Source organism: Geotrypetes seraphini, chromosome 10 (genome assembly GCF_902459505.1).
Source record: "Geotrypetes seraphini chromosome 10, aGeoSer1.1, whole genome shotgun sequence".
NCBI lineage: Eukaryota > Metazoa > Chordata > Amphibia > Gymnophiona > Dermophiidae > Geotrypetes > Geotrypetes seraphini.
Window position 1 is genome coordinate 63,824,271 of NC_047093.1, and position 16,201 is coordinate 63,840,471.

The 16,201-nt window shown below is 47.5% G+C and overlaps 1 protein-coding gene across 1 annotated transcript in view; it reads left to right on the top strand.

Annotated features, from left to right (window-relative positions):
- The window catches only part of UBAC1 (UBA domain containing 1), a 65,498-nt gene extending 50,100 nt beyond the window's left edge, over window positions 1-15,398 (top strand). Inside the window, exons 7-10 of the mRNA XM_033961615.1 lie at window positions 1,586-1,817; window positions 8,446-8,532; window positions 11,499-11,637; window positions 12,962-15,398. Coding sequence (XP_033817506.1) covers window positions 1,586-1,817; window positions 8,446-8,532; window positions 11,499-11,637; window positions 12,962-13,077 — 574 coding nt within the window. The 3' untranslated portion in view covers window positions 13,078-15,398. The remainder of the gene's footprint in view (window positions 1-1,585; window positions 1,818-8,445; window positions 8,533-11,498; window positions 11,638-12,961) is intronic.
- Window positions 15,399-16,201: the final 803 nt, after the last annotated feature.

The following is a 16,201-nucleotide window of genomic DNA, read 5'->3' on the forward strand; positions in this document are numbered from 1 at the left end:
TGACCTCTCCAGAGAATCTGTCTCAGCCTGTCCGTCTCATTTTGGACGCCTCCAGGAAACCGACCACCCTCCAATGTTACCATCAGAAGTGGACCAGGTTCTCCTCTTGGTGTCTACGGCGTCATCACAATCCCACCTCTTTAGCGGTGGAAACCGTACTGGACTATTTGCTCTCTCTGTCCAATGCTGGCCTCAAATCTATCTCAATCAGAGTCCACCTCAGTGCCATCACTGCGTTTCATGAGCCTATCCTCGGAAAACCTCTCACGGCTCATCCTCTGGTTTCCTGGTTCATGAGAGGCCTCTTCAATGTCAAACCACCTCTGAAGCCTCCTCCTGTCATCTGGGACCTGAATGTGGTTTTATCAGCCCTCATGAAACCTCCTTTTGAGCCTCTTGCCACAACTTCGCTCAAACTTCTAACATGGAAGGTGCTTTTCCTCATTGCCATCACCTCTGCCAGGAGGGTTAGTGAGCTGCATGCACTGGTCGCCGATCCACCGTTCACTGTTTTTCACCATGACAAGGTGGTTCTGCGTACCCATCCTAAATTCCTTCCCAAGGTGGTCTCAGCTTTTCACCTCAACCAGTCCATTGTGTTGCCTGTCTTTTTCCCAAAACCCCACTCTCATCCTGGGGAACAGGCGTTACACACGCTGGATTGTAAGCGTGCCCTTGCATACTACCTTGAACGTACCAGGGCTCACCGCTCGTCTCCTCAGCTTTTTCTAACCTTCGATCCTAACCGTCTAGGTCGTCCTGTCTCTAAACGGACGCTTTCCAACTGGCTTGCCGCCTGTATTGCGTTCTGTTATGCTCGGGCCGGTCTCTCACTGGAAGGTGCTGTCACGGCCCATAGAGTTAGAGCTATGGCTGCTTCTGTTGCTTTCCTCCGTTCCACACCCATTGAGGAAATCTGCAAGGCTGCCACTTGGTCCTCAATTCACACATTCACTACTGCCTGGATGCATTCTCCAGACGGGATGGGCACTTCGGCCAATCTGTACTACAGAATTTATTTTCCTAATGGCCAACCATCCCTCCTCCCTCTCTGTTAGCTTGGAGGTCACCCATGCGTAAAGAATATGCTGCCTGCTTGTCCTGGGATAAAGCACAGTTACTTACCGTAACAGGTGTTATCCAGGGACAGCAGGCAGATATTCTTATGTCCCACCCTCCTCCCCGGGTTGGCTTCTTAGCTGGCTTATCTTAACTGGGGACCACGCACTCCTCCGTCGGGCGGGAAGGCACTCGCGCACGCGCGGTGCGGCCAACTAGAAACTTCTAGTTAAAAAGGTCCGTACCGGGGGCTCCGTCGGTGACGTCACCCATGCGTAAAGAATATCTGCCTGCTGTCCCTGGATAACACCTGTTACGGTAAGTAACTGTGCTTTTTGTTAAATATGCTTCATAGAAAGCTTGAAAATTGTTTTTGAAAATTACAGAAAACTTTTTTTTTTTTTTTTTTCTTTTTACTGTCTGTTACCAGTTTGACATAGCTTATCCTAGCATATTTTGCAATTGATGATCACACAAGAGTTTCTCATTGGTGCTCAAATTTAACTGTATTTCTTTTATTTTCCAGCATGTCAGTAACGCAAGCCATGGAGTGGTTGATTGAGCATGCAGATGATCCCACAGCTGATGCACCACTCCCAGGCCAATCAGCCCTAGAAGTAGCAGTGTCATCTACATCGTCAACCATGGAAGCAGCTGGTGGATCAGCCGCAGAAGCCAATGGACAAGATATTAAGGATGAGCTCACAGAAATCTTCAAGAAGATCCGCAGGAAAAGAGAATTCCGTCCTGATCCACGGGTAAGTCTAGCTTTCTCTTTGTGACAAGTGTATGATCTAAAAGCAAGTAAAATTAGGTTGACTTTAGTATGATTTCTTAACTATAAAATGCTGATATTTCTGTTCAAACTGCAATTTTAATTTCAAAGGAATTGGACACTTCTAAAGCAAATGAATTATTTCAAACAGTTTAATTTTATTTTTGTTCTTTCTCTCTGACTTTTAAAGAATTGAAGCAAATGCATCTGGGGAAGTTATTGCAGCATCTTTAAGCTGGCACTTTTTTTTCTGACCTTGCCTGTTGCTTTGTGCTAATTTATGTAACGCTTAAACTGCTTTCTTTAGCACTCTCCAGACCAGTAGAGGTTAACTTTACGAATGGGTATATATCTAATCATGACCAGCAGGTGGAGACTGAAAACAAAACTTTGGGACAGTATATACTATCCTCCCTTCTCTATTTCCCCCAGTCTTCTTTCAGTCTCCAGCAGGTGTTGAGTGATCTGTACCCATCTCTCTTGGTAGGGCTGTTGGAATTTGTTTAGGGGTTTATTGTCCCTGTTTTTGACCGGACGGAGCTTGGTCGGGCCCTGTTTGGGGGTTCGTCCTACCTCGGGGGTGTCAAACCCGGCGGGTCACGAGCGGGGTCCCTCCCCCCACTTCCTCCACCTCCCCACATTTTTTTAGAGGAGCCTCAGCAGTAAGCCTTGCCCCCTAAGTCAAGCAAGGCATATTGCTTCGAGAGCCTGTGGAGTCTGTTCTGTAAAAAAAAAAAAAATCCTGAGGTAGTGCTGGTCTGAAGGGTTGTTTCCCTTTAAGAAAACTGTATTTTACTGTATTTTTTCATGTAACCGGCACTTTTTTATAGCTAGGTCGCGTATGGAGCAATTGTGCCCTTCTCCGGGGGAGTAGGACACAATTGAGTCCAGCCGCGAGGCACTCGCGGCCGGCCTGAACTCGGCGGTTTGGGTCGGTGAGGTGGTGGAGCTCCGTCGGCAGCGGCTGCAGGCGCCCAGAGCTCCCCGCCGATGGTGCCTCGCGAGTCGGCTTGGAGCAGTGGGGAAGCCCGGTCTTCCACAACCGCCCACGGAGGGATTCCCCGAAGGATTCCTTCTCAGCTGATTTTTTGACAGCTGATGCCGACTTGCCTGTCTTAGCGGCTGAGACTGTTCAGTCTTCTCAGCCGCTACAGGCCATGGAGGGAGCATTTTTGGCGGGAACTTCGCCATTTTCTTTGTCTGGCCCCTCCATTTTGTCTGCAACCTCAGGTGACCTTCCCCCTGTATGGCGAACACAGGGGCAGGTTTCAGCATGGACCCCTGCTGGGGCAGGGAGTCCCTGGGGACCCCCAGGGGTTTTTTGCCCCCAATTTATTTTCTTTCTTTGTGCGGACTTTTGGGGGTCCCAAGTGCGCCTGGGGGGTTTCGGGGGGGGGGTTCCCTCCGCGCCCCCTATGGCTTTGCCTCCCTCTTTTCGTTTGGCGTCCCCTCTTCCTCCTCCCTCATCCAAGCGCCCGCGGGGGGGCTTGGATTGCGAATTGGTGGGCGGAGGAGCGTGTTGGCCTGGTTGAGGACCTGGCTGCTTTGGCGGGCTTCCAGGATCCTCTAGAGGGGACGCCTGTTGGCAGCGGGGCGGCGGGTTTCCCGTCTTCCAGAGCAGATGTGTCCGTGGTGCGCTTTTTATTCAGAGGGATGAGCTTTTAGACCTGTGTAGCGGGTCTCCTTGGTGCGGCATTTTTGCAGTGGCGCCGCCGGAGACCCCGCGTATGGGGGCCCCTCTGCTTCAGGGGGTCTGTCCTGTTTCCCGCTTTTTTCCTGTACGTCAGGATTTGCGGGATTTTGTGTTGGCGCAGTGGCCTATGGGCGCAGTTTCGTTTGGTGTGCGCCTTGGCTCTTGGGTATCCCGTCCCGGAGGGAGGTAGGGCTACCTTAATTTCGCCAATGGGGAACGCGGTGGTCTCGGCACTTCCTAAGCGGCATACCGTGCCTGTTATGGACGGTTCTGCTCTTAGGGCCTCGGAGGAGCGTGCGTTAGAGACACTTCTTAAGTATGATTTTGATGTCTCTGCCTTTGGGGTCCAGGCGGCTATTTGTGGGGAGCTAGTCGCTCGCGCCGTGTTTCGGTGGGCTGAGCGTGTCCTGGATCGGGAGTCTGATGACTGGTCTCTAGTGGATCAGGAGGTAGCGAAGATTGCGATGGCTGCCTCGTTCCTCTCAGATGCTCTTTATGACTTGGTGCGGATTTCGGCTAAGTCGATGGCGTGGCCGCGCGGCGTATTTTGTGGCTGCGCGCTTGGGCGGCGGATTCTGCGTCCAAAGCTAAGTTTACTAAAGTTCCCTTTAGGTGGTCTTTTTGTTTGGAGAGGAATTAGATGAGTTGATTCAGACTCTGACGGACTCGAAGGTGCCCCGTCTGCCTGAGGACCGTGCCCGCCCTGCGTCTAGGTGTGGGGCTGCCCGGGGGCGTTTGCGGGAATTTCGCAAGTAACGCCCGGGGCGTGGGGCTGCTTCTTTCCCGGCTCAGGGTTTTTCCCGGGGTCGGTTCTTCCAGCGCAGGCAGCCCTTTCGGGGGGCCCGTCGGGGGGCAGGGAATCCCTCCGCCGGTTCCCCCGCTTCCCGTCCTGCGCAATGACTCCTTGCCGGCGCCCCCTTTGGTTTGCGGGTTCTAGTATTTTCCGGTGGGGGCCCGGCTGCGCAATTTTTTCCCCAAATGGGCCGAGATCGCGTCCGATCAGTGGGTCCTTGAGGTGGTGCGGGACGGTTACGCTCTGGAGTTTACCTGCTCTCTGCCGGACCTTTTCCTCGCTTCTCCATGTCAGATTCCATGGAAGACGCAGGTTTTTCGTCAGACCCTTCAGCGTTTGCTAGATCTCGAGGCAGTGGTGCCGGTGCCCCCTACGGAGTGGGGCACCGGCAGGTACTCCATTTACTTTGTGGTGGCCATAAAGGAGGGGACCTTTCGGCCCATCCTGGATTTGAAAGGGGTCAACAGAGCTCTCAAGATTCCGTCTTTCCGCATGGAAACGCTGCGGTCGGTCTTTCTGGCGGTTCAGCCGGGGGAGTTTCTTACGTCTCTCGATCTGACGGAGGCCTACTTGCAGGTTCCAATTCGGGCCTCTCATCAGCGCTTCCTTCGCTTTGCGATCTTGGGGCGGCACTTTCAGTTCTGTGCGCTTCCCTTTGGTCTGGCCACGGCTCCTCGGACGCTCACCACGGTAATGGTGGTCGTCGCGGCAGCCTTGCGGTCGGTGGGCATCCTGGTTCACCCCTACCTGGACGACTGGTTGATTCGGGCAAAGTCGTTGCAGGAGAGCTCCCGGGTTATGGCTCGGGTGGTGGTGTTTCTCCGGTCGCTGGGCTGGGTGGTCAACCTTTCCAAGAGTCGGTTGGTCCCGGCTCAGCGTCTGGAGTGCCTTGGGGTTATGTTCGACACCTCCTTAGGGAAGGTCTTCCTTCCAGAGGCCCGGGTGAGCAAATTGCAATCTCAGATTCGCCTGATTTTGGCGTCCCGGGGTTCTCGGGCGCGAAATTTCCTCCAAGTCCTGGGGTCAATGGCGGCGTCCCTGGACGTGGTGAGGTGGGCACGGGCCCACATGCGTTCTCTTCAGTATGCTCTGCTCCGGAGGTGGTCTCCCCGGAGGCAAGATTTGGATGTTCCGGTTCCCCTGCGAGGCTTGGCGCGCTGCAGTCTGCGCTGGTGGCTCCGGACCCCTCACCTGGTTCAGGGGGTGGGTCTGGATCTCCCGCAGTGGACGGTGCTCCTTACGGATGCGAGTCTCCTCGGTTGGGGGGCTCAGTTTATGGGCCACTCAGCTCGGGGCACCTGGTCCGCGGAGGAGGCCTCCTGGTCGATCAACGTGTTGGAGACCAGAGCGGTCAGGCTGGCGCTGTTAGCTTTCCACTCCCTTTTGCTGGGCAAGTCGGTCAGAGTCCTGTCGGACAATGACACGGCGGTGGCTTATGTCAATCGTCAGGGGGGCACCAAGAGCACTCCTGTGGCGCAGGAGGCGGCTCGGCTCATGGTTTGGGCGGAGTCCCATCTTCTGGACCTCTCGGCTTCTCATATAGCCGGGGTAGAAAATGTTCAGGCAGACTTCCTCAGTCGTCACTTCCTGGATCCAGGAGAGTGGTTTCTCGGCGCCGGAGCGTTTCGGTTGATAGTGCAAGCTTGGGGGCAGCCCCTGATGGACCTGATGGCCACGAGTGGCAACGCCAAAGTGCCCCGCTTCTTCAGTCGTCGCAGGGACGGGCTGGCCGAGGGTCTGGATGCTCTGGTCCAGCCGTGGCCAACGGAGGGGCTGTTGTATGTGTTCCCTCCTTGGCCGCTGGTGGGCAGAGTGCTTCTTCGCCATCCGGGTTTGGTGGTGCTGGTGGCTCCGGATTGGCCTCGACGTCCGTGGTATGCGGATCTGGTGAGGCACCTGGGGGCGGTTCCTCTTCCTCTGCCTCTCTCGGACGACCTTCTGATGCATGGTCCCATTCCCATGTTCGACCCGTCTCCCTTCTGTCTTACGGCGTGGCTCTTGAAAGGGGTCGCCTTAGCAAGGAGGGATATTCAGACAAGGTGATCTCTACACTTTTGGGGTCCCGGAGGCTTTCTACCTCTCGGGCTTATGTGCGGGTTTGATGTCTCTTTGAGGAATGTGTCGGGCGCGGGGAGTGACCTCTTTTCGCGCTTCTCTGCCTAACATTCTAGAGTTCTTGCAGGATGGCCTGGATAGAGGCCTGGCTTGGTCTTCTCTACGGGTTCATCTTGCGGCCCTGTCGAGGGTTGGTGTCAGGTCAGCGTTTATCGGCTCTTCCTGATGTGATTCGGTTTCTGCGGGCGGCCAAGTTGCTTAGGCCTCCCCTACGGCCCTCGGTTCCCTCTTGGGATCTTAATCGGGTTCTCTCTGTTTTGGTGCGCCCGCCTTTCGAGCCCTTGGACGACTGTTCTTTGAAGGACCTTACTTTGAAGGCGGTCTTTTTGGTGGCCATTACTTCTGCTAGGCGTGTTTCTGAGCTGCAGGCTTTCTCTTGTAGGGCTTCCTTCTTGGAGTTTTCTAGGGAGCGGGTCGTCTTGCGGCCTGTTCCTTCCTTTCTGCCGAAGGTTGTTTCTCCTTTTCATGTCAATCAATCGGTGGTTCTCCCGGTCTTGGGTGGTCGGGAGGGCTCTTCTGAGCAACGGCAGCTGCGCAAGTTGGATGTCGGTCGGGTCCTTCGCTCTTATGTGCAGCGGACCCAGGAATTCCGGAAGTCCGATCATCTCTTTGTCCTCCTGGCTGGTCCTCGTCGGGGAGCTGGCGCTTCTAAGGCTACTATTGCGCGCTGGATCAAGGAGACGATTGCTTCCGCTTATCTTCTGAAACAGCAGCCTGTTCCAGAGTTTCTCAAGGCTCATTCCACTCGGGGTCAGGCGGCTTCTTGGGCTGAGTCGTCGCTCGTGCCTCCGGTGGATATTTGTAAGGCTGCGGTTTGGTCCTCCTTGCATTCATTTGTTAGACATTATCGGGTAGATGTTCAGGCGCGTCGGGACGCGGTGTTCGGTGAGCGTGTTCTGGTATCGGCCCTTCGGGGGTCCCGCCCGTGAGAGGGACTGCTTTGGTATGTCCCATTCGTAAAGTTAACCTCTACTGGTCTGGAGAGTGCTAAAGAAGGAGAAATTAGGTTCTTACCTGCTAATTTACTTTCTTTTAGCTTCTCCAGACCAGTAGAGGTCCCCACCCTGTCTGTTGTTGTTGTTGTTGGGGCTGTTTTCGCGGGCAGTTTTTGTTTTTTGCTGCGGGTTCTAGTATTTTTCTAGGGCCGGGGAGAATTAAAGAACAGCGGCTGTGGCTCGGCTGGCTTAGCTGGCGAGCTGTGGGGACATTTTCCTTCGGGTATTTCTCCTCTGCATTTTCCAACAGCATTTGGGTATGTTATTTGTTACTCCTGTTCGGAGTATTGTTTTCTTCCTGTTTTCCAGTTCTTGGTTCTGCTTGGCTATTCGGCAGACTGAGGGAAATAGAGAAGGGAGGATAGTATATACTGTCCCAAAGTTTTGTTTTCAGTCTCCACCTGCTGGTCATGATTAGATATATACCCATTCGTAAAGTTAACCTCTACTGGTCTGGAGAAGCTAAAAGAAAGTAAATTAGCAGGTAAGAACCTAATTTCTCCTTATATTCTGTGTCATGAATCTACTTTTGTATGTGAGGGAGCCAATGCCTCTGTAACTTCAGTACTTACTATGTTTTTGGGTGGTCTGAATATTGCTTAGCCACTGCAGTAGTTTATAAAGCCTCTGTAGCTGGATGACAAAAATCACCAAACCAGAAAAATAACAGATTTTATAAAAATGTCAAAAGACCCTGAGTTTAAATTTCCCACTCTGGTTCTTTTTTCAGGTTTAGTGAGATTTCTGCACTGCTGCTTTATAAGATAACTGCTAAAGTCAGATACAGACCTATGCTGCCTGTCCATAATCCTCAATTATATCAGCCAAGAAAGGACAGTAGCTCTTTGAGTGGGTGTATGTACACTGAAGATATTTTGGCTCTGCCTTTCTGTTGTATAACCACAGTGGTTTACATTTATTATATATAGGCACTTTCTCTGTCCCTTGTGGGCTCACAATCTAAATTCTGCTAGTGCCTTTCACTAAATCTAGCAGATGTTGTCTTCTGGTTTAGGCCGTTATTGCCCTAATGGAGATGGGGTTTGATGAAAAGGAAATTGTAGATGCTCTTCGTGTAAACAACAACCAGCAGGATGCAGCCGTGAGTATCTTTTTATTTTTCTTATTCTTTTTTTTTTTTTTAATTTGCATTTTATAAAACAGTTCGTCATACCATCATTATTTAGTACAATGCCAATTTCATAAATATTACTCCTGGCGAAATTATTTGCAAAATTTGTGCAGAATTCCTTTGTTTTCTGTTTACACGCAGAATTCTGCACAGACTTTCCGTCCCTGTCCCCTCTCTCCTCCTCACCTGTGTGCATCAGGCCTCCCCCCCCCCCATGAGATCAGACATAACTGCAGGCCTCCCAAGGGAAGCAGCAGTGCTGGCAGCCAGCCTGCAGATTCAGCATAGTGAACTGGCTGCTTGTGGCCTGCTCTGCCAGGATCTTCCTTCTGCTGCATCACTACATGTAGATAGTTGACGATGCAAAGGGAAAGCCCTGGTAGGTCCGGCTGCAAGCAGCCTAGTCACAGTGCTGCCTCTGCCGGCCACCTGCTGCTTCTGATCTGGGAGGCCCACAGGTAAGTCTGATCTCATGTAGGGTGGGGGTGTCTCAGGAAGAGAACCCAGACCTGTGGGGGAGGAGTAGTGGACGGAGACATATATGGTAGACCACAATTTTGGGGGGTGGGGAAGGAGTGAACATGGATGTTAGGCCTGTGTTGGTAAGGAGAGGAGGGAACATGGATCCTGGACTTTAAGGAAGGGGAAGAAGAGATGGATGCTGCACTGCTATTGGGGGCTGGGGGATGGAATATGGATGCTAGACCTGCAGGGGAAGGGACATGGATGCTGGACCTCTAAGGAAAGGGGGTGAGAAGGAAACCCAAGTCAGAAGGGGGGTTAAAAGGAAGAGATGCTTGACTGTAGAGAGAGGGAGAGAGAGATGCTAATCCATGGGGAGTAGGGAAGGGATTCGGGGTACAAGCGAGAAAGGTGGTGGGTGGGGTGAAGGGACATGGATGCTGGACCTGCAAGTGGGGGTGGGGGAGATGGTAGAGCGAGGAAGAGAGTGACCAAGACCAGAAAGGGGAGGAGAAGGGAGGAAGAAATTCTTAGCCAGTGGAGAGAAGAGGTAGAGAGATGCCAGACTATAGGGGCTAAGGAGGGGATTCGGGGTGCAAGTGAGAGAGGGGTGGGATTTAGAGGGAGACAACTGCAGTTGAAGTGAGAGAGGGAACTGAAGAGGCTGTAATCTGAGAAAGGAAAAGGCAGGAAGGAATTTCGGGCCTCAGGACAGGAGAATTCTAGACAAAACACTACAAATAAACTTTGCAGAATTTTGGAAATTTTTGCACAGAATTCCACAAGGAGTAAAATATACAAGTTACTATCCCCTCTCAGTCCCTCCCCTTTCAATCCTTCAAATCCTTCACCACTTTATAATGTTTTCCAGGGGCACCCTCTGGTCTCGTATTTGAAAGTCCACACTCCATATCTTTCTGTTCTGTTACATCTCCTCATTTCTGTTCTGTTACATCTCCTCATTAGGTTTTCAATCCAAACCCGCAAACCAGGTCTTGCAGAAGTGTGATACAGCTTTCAGCACCTCCCACATTGCCAGTGGAGTATAGTGATCCCTTCAGTTTTTTCCTTCTGCAAGCAAACCATGCAGGGTGTTTCTGATCTGCTCTGCTTAGTTTTTCTTTTTTTTGTTTCCAAGTTTATTAAAAATTTGTTATACCACCAAATCAAACTTCTTGACGGTTTACAATATATTACAAAGGTTTAACATAAAATGGTAATAACAACGCTAAAAACAACAAACTAGTAACAAACCAAACAAAATTACAAGACAAAACTGAAACAAAAAGGAATTAAGGTAGAACTACCTAATTGATAGGAAAGAACAGGGAAGGGAAATCACAATAGGGAGGGGAGACGTAAATTCTTTAGAAAAGAAAAAGAATCGGAATTCTGTATTGAATGAGAAATAAAAAGAGATTGTCTAAGAATTTGTGGGGGTTTTTCGGTGGCTGCAGTGCCCTGAGACCCCTTACCTAGGGATTCTCTGCCTGGGGAAGGATGCAGGTTCCATGGGGCTGTACTGCAGCTTCACAGGGCACATTCAGGTGGACCTGTGGAGCCAGCTTGCTGTGTGCCACTTTAGAGCTCGGGGAGGGTCTGAAAAACTTATGTAAATGAAGCTTCCTATAAGCAGTTTCACAACATGGGATACGTAACCCACTTGTCCAGGAATAGAGCGTGGATTAACAAGAAGAATAGCAAAGGTAAGAACTTAAATCTTTCAATAGGGCCTATTCTACTTAACTGGTTAGCAGTGGCACAAGAATTACAGCTGTTTGATTAAAATATATCATGACTAAAGGAACAACTTATCTGTACACTCAAACCGGGGATCTGGTAAGGTGAGAGAATGTAGAGTAATGACAAGGATGTTTTGTGGTGATCGCTCCATATTATGTAGAGATTCACTGAATTATCTATTTATTCCTTGGTAGAACTAACTCCACTGCTCTATCACTGGCTTTAGGTAGGGCGGAGGGGCTGGGGTACAGCGAAAGATTAGTGAAACTGGGCCTCTTCTCCCTCGAACAGAGGAGATGAGAGGGGACATGATCGAAACATTCAAGGTACTGAAGGGGATAGACTTAGTACATAAGGACAGGTTGTTCACCCTCTCCAAGGTAGGGAGAGAGAGAGAGAGCACTCTCTCAAGGTGAAAGGGGATAGATTCCGTCTCCTTTACCATCTTGGTCGCTCTTCTTTGAACCTTTTCTAGTGCCACTATATCTTTCTTGAGATAAGGAGACCAGAATTGAACGCAATACTGCAGATGAGGTCATCAGCTGACTGCTGCAGGGCTTCCTGGAGCGAAACCTAAAATTGTTTTACTGATCTGTTTTTGCTTCTCAGACCTCTAAAACATGGTGTGTTGGTACTTGTTGTTCTTGCAGGGTTCCTGTTTTTCTAACATTACTACATTTTTTTGTGTGTTTTTGTAATTGGAAATATCTGATTTTGTTTGATTTTTGCAGTGTGAGTGGCTGCTAGGAGACAGAAAGCCTTCACCAGAAGATTTAGACAAAGGAATTGATACCAGTAGTCCTCTATTTCAAGCCATTCTGGACAATCCAGTGGTACAACTAGGCCTAACGAACCCCAAAACACTGTTAGGTAAGTGTGTAATTGCTCACTTATACAGTGGAGCAAGTAAGTACAGATAATGCACACTGGACTGGGGTAGTTTTGAAGGGGCACACTAGTAGTTTTTGCATGGGCCTGATGTAAAGACCTACTAAAGAGAACTTGAATCATTACAGGAGCAGCACTTAAAAGCCAAGTGATTCTTTTTGTGCAGTTCAGAACAAGTTAATGTTACTGCATCTACTTTTTGGTGAGAGGCACCAGCTTTTGCTCTTCATTTGAATGGAAACCTCAGTTTGTCTACAGAGTTGAGCCTGTTTTTATACTTGCTTACATGCCGTGCTGTAGTGGCAAATAGGAGGAATTGTTAAAATAAGAGTCTGTAGAACTCTGTGCATTAAAGGGAGCTTTGGGATATATGTACAGATATTCATTAAGAGAGTGATTTTGACTATCTCCATATATGACATCAGGCTACATTATTGGAGCGCCCCTTCCCCAGAAAAAAGGAATAGAAGTACAGACTTTGTCTAACCTTGCCACCTCAGTGAGTCTTTGTTAATGATCGCTGTGCTGTTCTCTGTATTGTCAAAGCTGGGTGAGATTAACTGGCAACAGTGGTTCTGCAGTTAAAGGGCCTAGGGGTTGGCTGGTGACAGAACAGGTATATAATACAAACTTGTCATCTTGCTGCATAATAAGGTTGCACAATAAGAACAACTTTTAGATGATACCTGCAGATTATGTTGTATTAAATCATCAGTTTAGGTGTAATGGACTTCAATCTCCAAACATTCTCTCACTTAAGTACAGTATACCAGCTGTCTATTGCCTTCATGTCTACCACCTCTTTGACACTTCTTGGCAAACAGGATGTACAGCAAAGAATCCTCCAGGGCTGAAAAAATAAATTTAAAAGAAATGGCCATGTTAGTATTTCAGTATCAAGTTTACTACGAGGTCATTGGTTTATAAAATGCAGGACATGCATTAAGGTGGACCGAGCTTAATAGCCATCAGAGGTGTCAACTGAGGGTTTCTGCATTTGAGCTGTCGGGGCTGAAATAGCAACCAGTCACATGCTTCATCCTTGGAATTGTGCCCTGTGTTTTCCAAATCAAAAAGTCCACCCGCTTCTACATAGAGATTCTTAAGCAAATCGCACATCTGCAGTTACCCCTTCCCATGTCTCGTATGTTTATACCAAAACCCTTTTAAGCCAGCATGGCAGATTTTTTGTAAACTTTGGGAGTTAAATCTGAATTCTTGAGGGGTAGGGAAGGGTGCAGAAATACAGCTGCTTTTATCTGCAAAAATGTGAGCTTGAAAAATAACTTTGGCATTCTTATGACAGCATTTGAAGACATGCTGGAAAATCCTTTGAACAGCACCCAGTGGATGAATGATCCAGAAACTGGGCCAGTTATGCTTCAGATATCTAGAATCTTCCAGACATTGAATCGGACGTAGGGGACACCTGGGCCCCTCCAGCTGCCACAATCCCATTTCTTGCTGTACCCTTCTGTGAAGTTTTCAGAAGAAGCTTGAAGGGTATTTAAAGAGGGGCCTGGCCTTGGTGCTTGGGACAGCAGAGTGTGAGTACTTACGGCCAGCAGGAAAGTAGTTGCCTTGTGGAGCTTTTAGTTGGTTTGAAGATTTTATGCTTTAAGATGTTGTTCAGCTGAAATAAAGGACAGGGCAGAACAGTGGTTAAAAACCATGACACATTCATTTAATGTCAATTTTGTTTGTGGGGATAAAAGTTAATGTGATAAGTTAGCACCATTTGCGTTTAAAATCTTGCTCTGGTTTAGCGACAGGCTGAAAAATCATGGCCTTGTTTGCAAACCCGCACCCGCATTTAAAATCTTGCTCTGGTTTAGAGACAGGCTGAAAAATCATGGCCTTGTTTGCAAACCCGCACCCGTTATCTGAGCATTCCCCCGTATGCAGGGTTTTAGCGTATTGTGATCATGGATCGTGGTTTGATAATCTCTGCCCAACAAGCTGTGTTGTGGTAGATAATAGGGAGGAGTTTGTGCTCGCTGATCGTGATATGATAAACCTCACCCACAAGCAAAGGCTTAAACATGGATTTGCCATTGCTGATTACAATCCAAGAAACTCCACCTACAGGATAAAACCCAGATAATGGGCGGGGTTTAATCATTTTACCATATTTATTTATATATTTTTTAAATGACTTGAGTCTAGTCCAATTTGGCCAAAAATCTCTAACAATAGTTTGCTATCCTGTTTGCATGAAAATTTCACACAGAGAGAATTTATTAAGGGGCTATATCCTTCCAAATGTAGGATGGTGGTACCCCTGTATAAGATGTTTGATCTGTACATGTTTAGAATGTCTATTAAAAGCTTTTTTTTTTTTCTTTTCAAATGGGGGGGGGGAATAAATGAAAAAATATATACCTGAACACTGGTTCCCTCTTGCATCCATTCATTGTAATAAATGTGCATAGAGGCCATTTTTAATTGGTTTCTATTGTGTTTCTTAACTTATTTAACATTGAAAGGAAAAATGAACTCTTACTAAGCTCCCTCTTTGTTCTGTCTAGAAAGAATCTCTGGTGTCATCAATGACCAGGGACAGGGTCTTTCCAAAGCTACATCTGTATCCTATTAAAGTTGCAATTGTATTAGCTTAAGTTTTGTTTGGCTAGCATGACTTGTCAGTAGTTGTGTGTAGTGCTGCTGAGTGTCGTCATGTGTTTTATTTGACTGATTTTTTTTTTTTTTCAAAATTATGTGAGCCATAATTTGGTTAATGATAATAAAAGGCCACAGTATTTTTCTTGCTTCCAGTTGGCAGTTTAAATTAAATGATAATCAAAAAGCTGCTGTAGCCCTGGCAACCAATCAGAGAAGTGTCTACAAACCATTGCAGTGCTCAGATCGAATGGAGAAATTTAAACCAAATAGGTGGATGCTGAGGTTGTGGAGGGCAGGGAGGAAGCAAATAAGTAGTGCAGTTCTAAATTGGTTTCTTTAACTGTACAACCGTATTTTAATAGTTTGTCAGGGTGTTACACTACTCGATAGCACTATACAAACTTACTGGCAAAGTAGAAGTAATGGCTAATTGAAAAATTGTGCAGCTAATGTCATCATTCTTAAGTTTGTCTGACTTATATCTGGCTATTGTTTACAAAATGTCAGACCACTACATATAGGGTATTTATTGTGCATCGCTCTACAGTGTTAAAGGACAGCCCCCATGCTATCCAAATGCACAGGCCTGGCATTCTGTCAAGTGTGCATGCCTTCCTGGCCAAACACTAGGAGAAACATGTAATTTGTCTTTAAAGTAACTTTAACATTAGACTTATCAGCATGTGAGCACGTAACCTTCGTCACACTTCTTGTTTGGAAAGCACAAATACATCACCCTCTTTAGCTATTTGTTACATTAGCCCAGTAAAATATCTCACAAACTATATAAACTCCAGTCTAGTAAGAGCTAAGCTGGCATCAGACTGTTTGTACTTCCAGCCTGCAGCTAAGCATCCAGATTTTGCATGCAGTTAGTGTATACTTCAGATATCCAGGAAGGTACTTGGCACCTGGCTGACACCAGGCTAGCAGGTTTGATAGGCAAGGAAGCTGTCCTTTTAAGTTCTCTGCTCTTTGAATTGATACCTCGGTTCTTAAAAATCCATATGCATTTCTTAAAACTACACTTTTTAAACATCTGTACTGTTTAGTACTTATTTCTAATTTAAACAAAACAAATGAATTTCTCAGTGAATAAATTGTATTATTTTATCCCTCTACTCTGTTTTCTGTTTCAGTATTTCTATAGCACTGAAAATGTTTGTTAAAAGTGAACACACTTTTGCCAAATTGGATTAAAGATGGAATGTGTTTTGTATCCAGTGTCCATGCTAGCATGCGAATCATTCATGTCTCTGCAGATTGCTAAATTTCATTCACACTAGGAAATAAGCTTTTTATTTATTTATTTTTTTTTTTTAAACCATGCTTATTTGAACTTGGTGAGGCTATCAAATATTTTCTGCAGGCTTTCAGTAGACAGCATAAGTCCCAGCCAACGGAAACCACCGGGCCTTGCCCTGAATGTCAAGTTATTTTGCAGAATCCATCTGTCATGTAATGTGTCATTCATTGAGCTTAACTGATGGTAAGATTTGGATTTCTTTATCATCCACCCAGTGACACTTTTGGGCTGCATTCAAAGAGAAGGTACCTCAGCATGTTGGTTGCCCTGGTTAGTATGGCAGCACACTCTTACTTTACTGTGCATCCCTATTGTGATTGGAGGCACCTTCAAAAACTTATTTCTTTTTTCTTCTAAAGAGTAGGATAAAACGTTAAAATGAAGGCAAGAGTGTTAATAATTGTATTTAGGGGGTCAGCAGTCTTTTAATAGGTTTATTCCCGTTTAATTGTTTGTGGACTATCACCAGCATTGGCACTAATTCACTGCAAGTGCTGACATGATGAAAGGTCACAGGGAAGGTGCATTAATCAGTACAGGTGTGCCAAGTCAGCTGCATTTCTGAGAAGGGTGGTGTTCTCAGTTTAGGTCATGTCTTGGTTTGCATCCCAGGTTTAG